At 40.3% G+C, this 13,559-nt stretch overlaps 2 protein-coding genes across 2 annotated transcripts in view; both read right to left on the bottom strand.

Annotated features, from left to right (window-relative positions):
* The window catches only part of LOC140276902 (M-phase phosphoprotein 9), a 29,502-nt gene extending 23,884 nt beyond the window's left edge, over positions 1-5,618 (bottom strand). The window contains exons 1-4 of the mRNA XM_072371751.1: positions 5,500-5,618; positions 4,534-4,805; positions 1,922-2,069; positions 27-116 (exon numbers count right to left, since the gene is read on the bottom strand). Coding sequence (XP_072227852.1) covers positions 27-116; positions 1,922-2,069; positions 4,534-4,769 — 474 coding nt within the window. The 5' untranslated portion in view covers positions 4,770-4,805; positions 5,500-5,618. The remainder of the gene's footprint in view (positions 1-26; positions 117-1,921; positions 2,070-4,533; positions 4,806-5,499) is intronic.
* Positions 5,619-6,051: 433 nt separating this feature from the next.
* Positions 6,052-12,747, bottom strand: LOC140277264 (cyclin-dependent kinase 2-associated protein 1). The gene is made up of 4 exons (XM_072372226.1): positions 12,565-12,747; positions 10,239-10,339; positions 6,826-6,952; positions 6,052-6,728 (listed from the first exon to the last, which is right to left on the bottom strand). The coding sequence occupies exons 1-4, from the start codon at positions 12,629-12,631 to the stop codon at positions 6,661-6,663; spliced, it is 363 nt and encodes a 120-aa protein (XP_072228327.1). The 5' UTR covers positions 12,632-12,747; the 3' UTR covers positions 6,052-6,660.
* Between the last annotated feature and the right edge of the window lie 812 nt (positions 12,748-13,559).

Below are 13,559 nucleotides of genomic sequence, written 5' to 3'. Positions count from 1 at the left end.
GGACGCGATGATAAACGCAGGATTACCTGTATTTGGCACTGGTATTGTTCTTGCTGAGCTAATATTTGTTCTTGGTATTGCTTTTCAACCAGCTGAAACAGATGCAGCCATCGACTCTGTTGCAGAAAAGAAACAAGCATCCTTACTCGGAGCAAAATGCTACTACACCCTTTGCAAATCAGCTGAGATCAGTATCAGCTTCATCTCTTATCACCACACACCAGGGACAACACCGAATCCGTTCTGCGAGGGCCACTGCTGCCCTGCAGGTGTTAGATGTCTCCCTGCTTTAAATCACCTGATTTGGATGAAATGGATCTCTTCAAAAGGCTGTTAAGTTCTGCACAAGGCTGCTAATGATGCATTGATCTGAATCAGGTGTGTTGAAGCAGGGAAACATCTGAAACCTGCAGGACAGCAGCGGTCCTCGAGGACCAGATATGGGTATCCCTGCCATACACTGACATTATTTAGTTAGTTTATTTGTCCCAGAGGGGAGATTCTTTTTCACATGTGTGCCATATACATATAGGAAAAAAAAAATTACAAATATACATTTATAACATCTTACACACTTACATTATGTTTCTGTTATTTAAGAATGATATAGAAGAGGGAATGAGGCTGTTAGTGTCCTGCATCTCTGTCCAGAAGGAAGGATTATGAAGAACCGGTGGAGTGGATGGGTGGTGTCTTGTAATATTGCATCTGCAATGCGTGTAATGGCTTTAAAGTTTAGTTCTGGGAGGTTCAGAGTGGAGAGTCTTATCATTTTGGTTATGTGAGTGAGTTTGTTCTGGTTTGTGACACTGAGCATATTGAAGAAGCATGTGGAACAGCATCAGTAGAGTATTACAGGCTGAATAATACCAAACCACGTTTATCTATAAAGCACTTTTTATACAACAACAGGGTTGACCATGGTGCTGTCCATTAAACCAGAACATAAAAGCCAGTGAGAACATATCACTAAATGGTACAAAAAGTTCAATTTGAATAATGCTTTTGTTTAACAGTAGGAGGAGATGAGGAGCCACGTTGAGCCCTGTTGGTTGCATCTCTTTTGTGTATGTCGGTAAAAATTATTTTTGACCAAAGCCTGTCTCATACATCTCAATAAGCCCTCAGAAAAGACACCTTCTAAATGATCTGCAACAATAACTACTGACAAAGTTCTAAGAATCCCGTAAAAAGTTTAAACCTAAACTCATAAACCTGTAGAAAATAATGTAAAGACAGTTTATTTGCTGCCTCAAAAGTCCCTGCGATGCAAAAATAATCATCTGGGTAGATACATGTGGGTCTCCACAGACCGTCTGTGCGTGACTCAACATGTGTGCACGTGTCCGGGTGCACGGACATGTGCACACATGCAAAGCGTCTTACTTATTACACTGTACTGCCTGGAAATAAGCATCCACCTGGGGATGTCTATCTTAGAAATCACCCAGATAATTAAGCTAAACACACTGAGTAAGAAGGCACTGGGTGAAGGAAGCAGCTATTAACTGCCATTATGACACAAACTCCTATCAAAGAGATGATATAAAGAGCAATAATTCTCCTGTGATCTGACCGAGAAGTAATTTAATAATCAGACTGGAGTGCGTTTTCCCCTGAGATCGAGTCTAAAGGGCCTGACGGACTGAGCATCACAGTTGTCTGATCGCTGCACATCACATCCTGCGTCTGAAAAGATCAGCGGCTGTGGTCTGTGAATGTGTGTGCGTGTGCCTAACTGTCAGGTGTGATCCCCACAAAAAACCAGAAGCGACAGCTCCAAAAACGAGGCTGCCAGCTGCCAAAAACAACAGCCGAAGCAGCAAAACCCCTCCACCGACCTCACTTTGAATATCACGAGTGTGCACTTATGATCTCGCTCACACACGGTTGTTTTCCAAAGTGTGTGATATGTTCCCACCTCACAATCCTTCCAGATCTCAGGGTCTGTCTCTCCATTGCTCTGGATTTCCTGCACCAGGGCCCGAAGGGTCTCCAGGGAGCTTGGGTTGATGAACGGGAGGTTTTTTTCTTGCTCAAATGCTTCATCTGTGCTCAGACAAAGACTTCTGGAACAAAATTGTACAGAAACGTATTGTTTAGAAGGGATGGTAGGAGTAGTATAATAATTTTTAGCTTTTTTCTGTTAAAACACTGATTTTTTTTGTGGTTTGGATGCTGCGCTATGGAATAATTTCGAGATTTATGGTTATTGCTGCGAGGAGGGATGACTTCTTGTTTTGTTCTATGTTGCAGCTGAGCTGTAGAAGCCTCTGACTGAACATGCTCTGCTGTTTCAGCACCATGTTATGTGGAAGATGGGCAGTATTGTCCATTATGTGAGAATCACCATCTCTGCAGCCCAGATGTTGAACTGCTGGCTGTGTGCTCCTGTTCGTGTTGTCTACTGACGGAGTTCACCTGCCGACACTGTATGTGACATCATCAGCTAATGCCTCATACACTGGCCAACTTTGAAAAAACTTGAGAAAAGACTTTTAAAAGACCAACGCTTGACACCCTCTAACATCTGAGCGCTTCAGGAAGAAACTGACTAGCTATATGGTTACTAGATGGCATTTCCTCGGCTTCTAGTGCTACAGTGAGGAACCTTTTGAGTTATTTTTGACCAGAATCTGTCCTTTGAAGCACATATAAAACAAGTTTCTAGGACTGCCTTCTTTCACCTTCGCAGTTTAGCCAAAATTAGGAACACCCTGTCTCGAAGCAACACTTAAACAAAACTGTCACATAAAGAGGCGTCAAAATGAAGTCTCCTGATAAAGTTCAGAGAAATTCAGGAAACTGACATAACAGGAAACAAAGTCCAATATGTATCAGTGACATCAACGCTAATTTGCATTTTAAGTTTGCATGTTTACCTTCAACCTGTGTGTCTTTTTCCTCCAAAGGGAGATGTGTTACTATTCAGTAAATCATGATTCTAAACTGGTCCAAGGTCACAATGTCAGGACCCATTAACATTAACAGCACAGATCAGTTCTGTTCATATTACTGAACCCCCTTCACCACTCACATCATCTACAGAAACCTCTTCAGAGAGAGGTCACACATCATCGGCTCGGTCGCACGCCGTTGGCAACTTTTCAGCCGATTCAGCATCAGTTCGGTCAGTGAGATAGAAATATAGACAGTAATTGAGCTCTGGACGTTATTGTGACAATGACTGAGTTTATTTTTGATGCAAAAAGCTAAAAGTCTCAATAAAAACATAAATGTACAACACATAGTGTAGAGGTAAGATTGCCACCTTTCATGTGGGTGACTTGGATTCAAATCCCCTGCATGAAAGGTACTACCTCCAGCAGGGGTCTTTAGGCAAGACCCCCCGTGTAAGTCGCTTTGGATAAAAGCGTCTGCCAAATGCATAAACGTAAGCTACGCTTGATACTAAAATCTAAACTAATGCCTCGACTAGAAGTTACTCGTACTTCCTAGTTGGCGGATGGACATTGTCTTTGCGGTGTGTTCAAGTGCTGCATTTTTTGACGAATGAGGGCATTTGCCACTCCTGTTTCGCCACATCTGTTTAGTGTATTAGAAACCTTAGAAACTACTAATTTAGTCCACAGATAAGTTCACAGAGTTGGAACAAGTTAGGAGGCATACAGTTGTCTGCAGAGAGCTTTACACACCTGATATCATGTCAACCCCACTTCCCTCTGGTGACTTGTAAGATATAAACAACCCTGTCAATATGCTAGATTTCTTGTCTGTTTCTCAGTTTTTCAATAAATCCTTACGTCCTAATGTCTCTAACCAGAGATGAAAAGTGGGAAAGAGAAGATGCGGGAACAGACATTTATCGAATTGAAATGTCCTTGCTTTTAAGCCAACCTTAAATAAACATGACGTGTGACACGGCTACATCATCTAACAACTTATCCTGTTCTGTTGGAGCGTTTTACTCATTCTGCCAAGTAAGCAGTTGAAGAGTCTGTGACAACACACTTCCACAAAAGACACAACTCTTCCAGGAAGCCTGCTCTCTCTCGTCCGGGATCATTTTAGGATGTCATTTGTGCCTCTGTGTCAAGGTTTTGTTCAGTGACAAACTCGTCACTCACATGCGGGGGACAGGCAGCCAAAGAGAGCAGCGTTTTGGTGTCTCCTCCAACAGCTCCAGCCTGACAATGTTGTCCTCTTAGCTTTAGCTCTAGTCAAATGTTGAATTGGGTGTCATCGCTACTCCCGCTTTTGGTTTTGTTTTGTGGAGTTTAGGTTAGGGGAGCAGCCCAAATCCGACAGCCCACTGCCCTAGCTTTTGTTTAATTTGCCGGGGCTCCTGACTCCATAATGGCTTTTGGTTTGTTAAGTATTCATTTGTATTAAGTTTGTTTTGAATAGTTGCTGCTTTGTAGTGGTTCTGCATGTTTGGAATTGAAACATCCTTTCAAGTATTCCTGTGATCTACTATCAAGCTGTTATAAATAATGGATATATTACTGTATTGATTCTACAACCTACTGTCTCTCTATCTTCCACTCGCATGTGTGTGTTTAGTTAGTCCACCTGATTTTGTTGCATGCTGGTGTGATGTCCATGGGTCTGCTCTCCACAGTGCCTCCTGTTGTTTGGGAGATCGTGTGTCTGCCCTCTGAAACTGCCAGCCCAGAGGCCGATGTCCCCTCTGAGGACACCAAAGAGGTCTCACTCTCCTTTCCCACATCTCCATCGGCACTGACGTGGCAATGGCTCAAAGCCCCCGAGCTGGAAACATCCTCAGAGATACTGTCATCTGTGGACATGTTTATGGGCCCATGTGGAGGGGATCAATCTGACAGCTGGACACCAAAGGAAGAGAAAGTACCATTAAGCCTATGATTCACACTTCCCCTTTTCCTAACTTCATGTTAACAGCTGAAAGTCGAGCTCAGCTGTCGCAACAGAGGGAGAATACGCATAAAAAAGCCAGAGAACACAGTTGATTTCAGAAAAATATTACATTCATGACATAATTCAGCTCCCAGAATTCATATCAGGATTTGACAGCTGCCAAACATAAACACAAATATTCACGTTGTCAGTGTTTAGCATTAGCATTATGTTATGTGCTGGTTCTTGTCTGTGACAACTACTCTGGACGGTGAAAGTTAAACAGTATAACTCATTAACTTAGCATAATTTACACAACAGCGAAAGATAAGATCAAGCTCCGTAATAACAGCTACATTAGCTGCTTTATCGACGGTGTCAGCCAGCACATCCGATATTGCGGACGGGGAACGTTGCCTATCAACTCCGAGGGGTCAGTGAGGCTAACTTATCAAACTGCTGCAAGGTAGCTTCAACTAACCAGCGTTCAGATGGTTAGCGGGCTAGCTCAGTTTGGCTAAGTTGGTTTATTACAGGTTTTTAAGCAAACGGAGGCAGGCTGGACAGAGCGGGCGAAACTGCAGCACATATCGGCATGTCAAACGCCGCAGAACGGTGGACAGAATAGCGAAGACAGCCTCTAATAATTTGCAGTCGACCTACCAGTTGACTTGTGTAGTTATTTCATCCATATTTCTCTGTGAGCTGTCAGGCTGACTAGCTTGTTGCTGGTTGGCTGCTGCACTGCAGTGTTAGCTGCCTGCTGTAACGTTCGCAGCCTGCAACGCTATTGGTCAAACAGAAATCTAAAATACGCAGCTGTGATTGGTCGGGACTTTCAATCTCTGTTTCTATTGGGTAGCTTGAGGAAAGAGGCGTACACATTTGTTGAGACAAAACAGACAGTGAGAAGTTCTTCTCTTGTATGTTTAAAGGCTGTCAAACAAATATATTTGAATAAATAATGCATAATAGCTTCTATTTATCAAGTTGCTTCATATAAAGTATAAAGCAGCAAAATGAGTCTTTACAAACTTTACAATCTCAGGATTTAGGTCCAATCCCAACTCTTCTCCTTGGCTCTGTCCCTTAATTTTGCCTATTTTAAAATATCAACAGTGACACCTTTCTTTTAGGAATAAAGGCCAAGTGATACCAGTTCAGATACAAAAGGATATAAAAACCGCAACACAATGAATCACAATGGCAACTGTATTGAAAATACAATTTATTACACAGAGTAATAAATACATACAAAGATGCAAGTAACAGCATTTTCCTTTTTTTTTGTTGTTTCTTTTAATACCAAAACCAACTTCAACACGGATGAACCGATGCATTTGGCACATCTGTCCCTCGTTCACTCGATCATGTGTTGCGCAGGTCTGAAAAACAGACCAAATACTACCCCCCCACACCCCAAAAAAACCTCCCAAAAAACCAAAACAAAACAAAAAAGTCGTCTCCATCTACTTCTGTACAAGCCATGCAGTGTCTACGATTAACCCCCAGGCCCGCTCGCATGCAAAAAAACCCCAATGTTTTAAATATGAAGTCGAAACTTAGATCCCAAAAGTGGGGCATGAAAAACAAGAGAAAAATCAAATAAAACAAAAAAATAACATGATATCCTCATATTTGATTCCCAACAACCCACACATGATTAAAGAAGTCCTCCAGAACCTTCAGGAGTCATTAATTCAGTTACTGTAACCTTTTCTTTTCTTTTCTTTTTTTTCCTCCTTGCAAAGAAAATGCCATGCAAGTTATTTTTTTTGTTTTCCATGAAATGGGATTTTTGCAGGGAGGAATGTGCGTTCGCAGCTAGGACCTTGCGTTTCTCTCCGTCTCAGCCAAGCATTCGCGGACCAGCCCTCGGGCGTGAATGATCCCTTTAAAGAGAAAGTAAAGAAATCCCATTTCGATGAATGAACTCTGAATTCACAATGCTTTAATGTATGTATTTTTGCATGAATTAGTCTACATTACCTCTTTTCAGTCTCTCCATTGCACTTTTGCTTCCAGCGTACGTGGGCCTGATTTCCTTTCCGAGCTCTTCGATGATGGCCAGCAGCTCTGCATATTTGTTCTGAGGCACTTGGCTGCCAGTGGAGCCCTGAAGTTACAGCAAATCAAGTCAGAATCAACACATTTCACACCGTTTTGTTCTAGAAATAAGAGCGGCTTCTGCACATACAGCTGTCCATAATGCCCCCCCTCTGCTCCTCAGTGTAAAATCCTAATAAAACAGTTCAGATGTGATTAAAGATCACATTAAAGACTTTAATTTAAAGTCATTTTCATACATGTAAAAATTACAACACTTTTCATCCACAGTCCCCCTCATTTCGGGGCTCCGTAATGTTGGTACATGAAAGCAGCCATGTTTAGCCCCTTGTTGCAGATCTCTTACACACAATGACTGCTTGAAGTCTGATGACATCACCAGATGCTGAGTATCTTCTCTGGTGACGCTCTGCCACCTTCAGCTCCTGCTTGTTCCGGGGTCTTGTCCCTTTAAGTTTCTTCTTCAGCATGTAGAAGTCATGCTCAGCTGGATTTAAATCAGGTGACTGGCTCAGTCATTCAGGAATGTTCCATGTTTTAGCTCTGAGAAACTCTGGTGTTGCCTCAGCAGGATGTTTGGGATCATCAGGATGTTTGGAGGCATTTACTGGAACTATCTAACTCAGAGTTCATTGAGTAGCTCCATCCATACATGGCAGCCATACATACCCAAACCATAACACCCTTTAAGCTCTTTTAAGGACTCTTTGGCAAACTAATCTGTCCATCTAACCATAGTGGTTAGCATGTAGCAGTGTAGCCTCTGTATTTCTGTTCCTGAAGTCTTCTGTGGATAGTCGTCTCTGACAGAGACACACCTGCCTCCTGAAGACTGTTTCTGACCTGTTGGGCGGGACTGCGAGGGCTTTTCTTTACCACACTGAGCTTTCTTTCTTCTTAATGATCTTCCAAACAGCTGATTTTAGTCATCCTAAGGTTGAAGCCAAGTCTCGAATGGTTTTATTCTTGTTTCTCAGCCTCAAAGAAAGATGGGACATTATGAAGGGAGCTGTATATCAAAAAATAAAAGACTCATCTAATCTCAGATTTTAACATTGACTTATCAATGCAATAAATACTTTTAGATGCCCAAACTAACACATGGTGTCTCTTATTCATCATCCAGTCATTACTCGTCTCTTCTTTTGAGCCACGACCGACTGAATAAGCAGCTTTACGGCCACTTAACCAGCATCAGATGCCCACGTTTTATAAATTATACATAACAAGCACAGTCATCAGGTTCTTCGTGTTCCACTCCTGACTCTGCTGCCTTTAAGTTCCCCTCCGAGGTTTGTTGTCCATGTGCTCTCACACTCATTACTCTGTACTGCATCTGAGGCCTTTGTGCACATGTCCACTTGAAAAGAGCAGCTGGCGTCACGTCGTGTTGGATTTTTGCGTAATTCAGGGGTCATTGTTTAGGTTACAATTAATACTGAAAGTCTCCCACAAGCACTGAAGCTTTTTAATCAAAGAAACCAGCAAACTAACCTAAATGTCTGTGTTTTCAGGCACACATGCGCAAACACAATTAATATTATTAAAAAGAGCATGTTTATGTGTTATTTTCAAAGTCTTTAAAAAGCGATCTGGACCCAAACGTTGAACTAACAGGAAGAAAACTATCAGTGGTACAGGATTACGAGTATTTAGGTGTATTAATGGATTCACAGTTTACTTTAGTAATCTAACTGTTAAGCCAAACAAAGATGGTGGCCTTGTCCCAACACGGCGTGAAGTCCCTTCACACGTCGATATGGTACAGATAATATGCTGCTTTCTGTCTTGATTAATCAATAAATTACAAATTTACATAATTTAAATCAAAATAACATTTTAAATTGTGTTTCGTCTTCACAAGCGATTCCACAGAAAATTCTCATAAATCAAATATTTTGTTAACAATAGAACATATAAAAATCTTTTTAAATATTTTTCCTGTTTCATGACTCATTTTTAGCTCTAATTGAATTTAATGGCAGCAATTAATCTCATAAAAGCTGGGACGCAAGCAACAAAAGGCTAGAAAAGAAGTGGTGCTAAGCAGAAACAGCTGGAGGAACATGTAGTAACTGATGAGGTTAATTTGCAGCAGGTCAGTAACATGATTGAGCATTTGGGGGGGGGGTCTATGGAATTGGAAACCTGCACATCTGGAAAGGCTCAATCAAAGCTGAAAGGTATCTACAGCACAGAAGATGGCCGTTTCTCAATATGCGTACTTGTCTATACTTGTGTTCTTGCGTATTTCTGAAACGTCATCACTTAGGGACCAAGAACTGTTCCAATTTAAAGAAAGCACCCAGACAAGTGCGCTCCACATTCCCGGATGTGTACTTGCTGCGCCCATTTTATCGAGGATGCTTTTGAGGTGACTTGTGTGGACTTCAGGCAGCTTGCTATCCCAGAAAGCAGTGCGGCGCAAGCGAAGATAGCAGAGGAGAAAGCACATAACTGTGTTTGGAAATGTTACGTAAAGCATGTCAACAGCAACTGCAAGCACAGCTCGGTCAATTTTTTATCTTTTTTCTACAAATGGTTTTATTTTTGGCGGCAACGTCATTTGACGTAATCAAGCGCGCTTGAGAAACGGCCCGGTGTCTTTTTCAGGGAAGGCCTTTCATATTTCAGCAAGACAAAGTTAAACCCCATCCTGCATCTATTCCAACAGCACGGCTTCATAGTAGAAGAGTCCAGGTGCTGGACTGAGCACAATCCAGACCTTTAAACAACTGAACACATTTCAAATACAACAAAGAAGACCCAGGACAGCTGAGCAGCTAGAATCCTCTATCAGATAACATTCCTCTCCCAAAGGTCCAGCAGCTGGTCTCCTCGTGTTGCTGCCATCAAATTCAAGATGAGCTGATACTTTTTTTTAATGAAATAATAAAATACCTTCAACATCTAACATGCTTTCTGTGTTCTATTCTGAATCAAATATTGGTTTATGAGATTTAAAAACCACTGCATTCTGTGTGTTGTGCAGTGTAGAATTATGAAATAGATATAACTGAATAATGTTGGCTTAAATGGTGTTTATGCATAAAATCTAAATCAGGAGGTTGTGAGCTAAACTAAATGAACTGAAACATGAAGCCGGTCGTTACAACATGCTTCCCTTGTTTAAGACAAATCTGATGATGTTAAAGAAAACTAACTGCAGGAGGACTGAATGCGACAATCATACATAATATAAAAGTCGTTATCTAATTTGTTGCTGATAATAGGTTTTTCTTCCTAAAGAAAAGTGTGAAGGTAAAAACGAGTGTCGGGAACGAACAAATCAAGTTAGAAGATAAAAAAAGAAGTCTCCCTTTCAATGCTGTTACCTGTGAGAATCCCAGAGACGGAGGTCCATAGTCGCTCAGAAGCGGCCTGTAGGACTGCAACGTGGCCAGGTTAGCTGCCGAGGGAGACTGGAGATTTCCAACTGGAGGCAGAACAATGAACGTCTCAGTCAGTGTTCGTCACCAAAGTATCAATAAGTCAAAATTACAATTATAAAGGCAAATATAAAGAAATGTGACATTTCCTTCCAGAACTGGAGCTCGTTCTTTGATACTTTAAGTAAATTTAGCTGGTAATATTTTTGAATATGGGTCTGTTTTTCATAATTTTTCTTGTAATACTGGACAGAATGAATCACTTTTTTACTGATCTTAAACTATAAACGGTGAAGCTCGCGCGTGACTTTTTTTTCTTTTCTTTTTTTTTACCCAAACATGACTTTCACCCGTTTCCAGTTGACCTGTCGGCTTGTTCCAAATAGTTCTTATTAGCATTTCTCATCTTTCCCAGTCTTTTGTGGGTTTTTTGGAACATGTTGCAGGAATCAAATTCAAAATGAGCGAATATTTGCAAAAAAAAAACAACAATAAAGTTTAATCAGTTTGAACATCAAATATGTGTCTTTGTCACATATTCAGTTGAATATAAGAAAATGATTAGATGATGAAAATGATTCGAAAATCGTCATTTTTTGTTTTTATTTACACTGGCGGAAAGAAAATCCTAAGTATTTGTAAATATTAGTCAAAATATATAATAGTCCTTAGTTATTTTAGATTTTAAAGCTTCTATTTTTTATTATTTGAGACTCTTAACCTAAACTCACTGCATAAAATCCCTTAATTTCACCCCAAAAACTAAATTTTTCATATTTTTTCACAAATAAACTTTCGTAACTACTACGCAAATATATACACATAAAGAAATAACTAGAATGTAATGAATTCTTTTTAAATGATCAGGTCTACATGCTTTATCATATCATATCAGTTTTATACTGATATAATAATAATTCCTTTATTCTATATAATAAAAAAAACACCACTAGATTTAAATAAATGCCTTTTAATAAATGCTAGTGTTGCATCAAACAGAGTTTATGACCTTAAATCATGTCCACAATGTCTGATTGAGCAAGTTTTGGAAAATATGGTGATTTTTTTTGCTGTTTTTTTTTTTTTAGCAAAAAATAATTTCTCCAGCACCATAACAGGTGGATAAATGTATGTGATTTTTTTCATGCTGAGGCACTGATGTATCAGTATCAACATGATCCACCACTTATTCCTTCATATTTTCTCAGTTTTAAGGACAAAGCACATCAGGCTGAGATATGCCAGTTTTTAGCTAATAGCTCTTTGGAAATCCCCTTGTCGGAGCAAAATATACTATTTTCTAACTGTGCAACTGTGTTATCTTTGGTGTTTTTCATAAATGAAACTAAAGAAATAGGAACAAAACTGATACGTCTTTGTGACTAAAGTGCCTAAATATACTATTTAAAACTGGCTCTTTGTTACATTGTCTGTTATGTGTTGACAACACTGGTTCATCCCTTGAGTTAGGAGCCTTTTTTACGCTTAAATGATTCATAGGTCAGTGTTAAAGGGCTTAAACAAAAAAAGGGACAACGACTGGACTGAAAATGAGTGGAAAATCAGCTAATGTCCAAAAAAACAAAAAAAAAACGTTGATAGACCTTTCAATAACGCTGGATAACAATTGCTCAAGACAAAAGATTACAAGAAAACCTGGCTACTTGGAGGAAAATGTGAAGAAATGGTGGGTAAATCAAGACCTTTCCCACCATATTGTCAAAAACAAAAGGTATTTCCCAACAAAAGAGGAGATAGTTCAGCTTATTTTAGCTGATAATACTTAAAAACGACGTCTCAAGAGCCTCTTTGTTCGGTTGTAATATTCAGTTTCCAACGCGAGAGGTCCTCGAAGGGACATAAAAACACTCAGAGGCAGATCAATCGGCAGCTCCGACCGAGGAGCATCATGGAGGAAACGGAACAAGGCTGGCTCAAGAAGACATAAGTGATACATTTTTGTCTCCGTGTAACGGCACCCACCCGGCGGGACCGCGACCCCGGACGACGGAGAACCACATTTACGGAACCGCCGCCGCCTCGTGCTACATCTCAACGGTTTTTCTCCGCCGCCTCGACTCACGGATGGCGCTCTTTTACATTAGTAATAATGGCGGATATGAATTAGCCTAGCTCCCAGGATCTGACCCTATATATATAACTGGACAAAAACTACAGACACGGTCTTTCTCCAGGTATTCTCCGAGACCCCGAATTTAACACTCGATTTAACGGTCGGATACTTTGATTTTCTCCCACATTTTCTCCTTACCCTGGTTCCCAGAAGTTCCCGGAATGTGCTGATGGACGTTGGGTTTGTAAGACATTCCCAAAGACATTGTAAATTAAAGAAATAAAAATGACCCGAAATTCAGTGAAGCGTCTGTCTCACTTTTTGTTTACAACAGCGGCACCGGCAAATATGGCCGTCACTTTATATTGACACCCACTGTGCTTTCTAACACTGCTGCCATCCACTGCGGCTCGTCGACAAAAAACGACTTTTAAACGGGGTTTTTCACCGCGAAGCCATGAAATTTAATGACATTTACCAACGATTATCAGGAAGTTTACTTCCACCTACACTTTTTATAAACAATTAAACGTTTAAGTAACTAAACCTGAAGTGTGTTTTAGACATTTTAAAGTTGGATTTTACGCCACTTTAAGGAACCGAAACCATTAAACGCATCATTTGTGATCGAACTTTAAATAAACTCAAATTAGCTTTCTCTTTATTTTTTTACTAAAATTATTTAGTTTCTGTAAAGAATTTAGGAAAATAAGCTTTTTTTCAAATTTTTTTTTTACCTGTTTTTGTCTGGAGCGCATCCATTTTTTATTTTTTTTTTATAAAATGTAAATTGAAGTAGAAATCAGCCACTCTTCTTCCTCTGGACACATGTGGTCGTCTTCCATTTAAAATGAGGGGTCTTTATTTCCCATCAGTCCCCTGTGGACCACATGGTCGGGCACAATGTTTGGCCCCGGTCCAGTGTCATGACCCGAACCCCTGCGAGGCAGTGCACCCCCCGCCCCAAGGAGCAGCAACTGTGGGTGGAAGATTCTGCAAGATTACGTGTTTTTAAACGTATTCCGGTGCAATAATGGTTCATTTTATTTACATGTTATCAATTACACAATATATATGTGTATAGATGCAAAACAGTCCATATAATTTATCTCACCCTAATTCACTGCAATCACTGTAATTCTGCCCTCAATAATGGGTATTTTATTGCCTTTTGTCTAGAAGAAAAAAAATAA

Source organism: Leuresthes tenuis, unplaced genomic scaffold, assembly GCF_036924035.1.
Source record: "Leuresthes tenuis unplaced genomic scaffold, fLeuTen1.0.hap1 SCAF_19, whole genome shotgun sequence".
Classification (NCBI taxonomy): domain Eukaryota; kingdom Metazoa; phylum Chordata; class Actinopteri; order Atheriniformes; family Atherinopsidae; genus Leuresthes; species Leuresthes tenuis.
The sequence above is the reverse complement of the archived record's forward strand: the minus strand, read 5'-3'. Positions and strand labels throughout refer to the sequence as shown.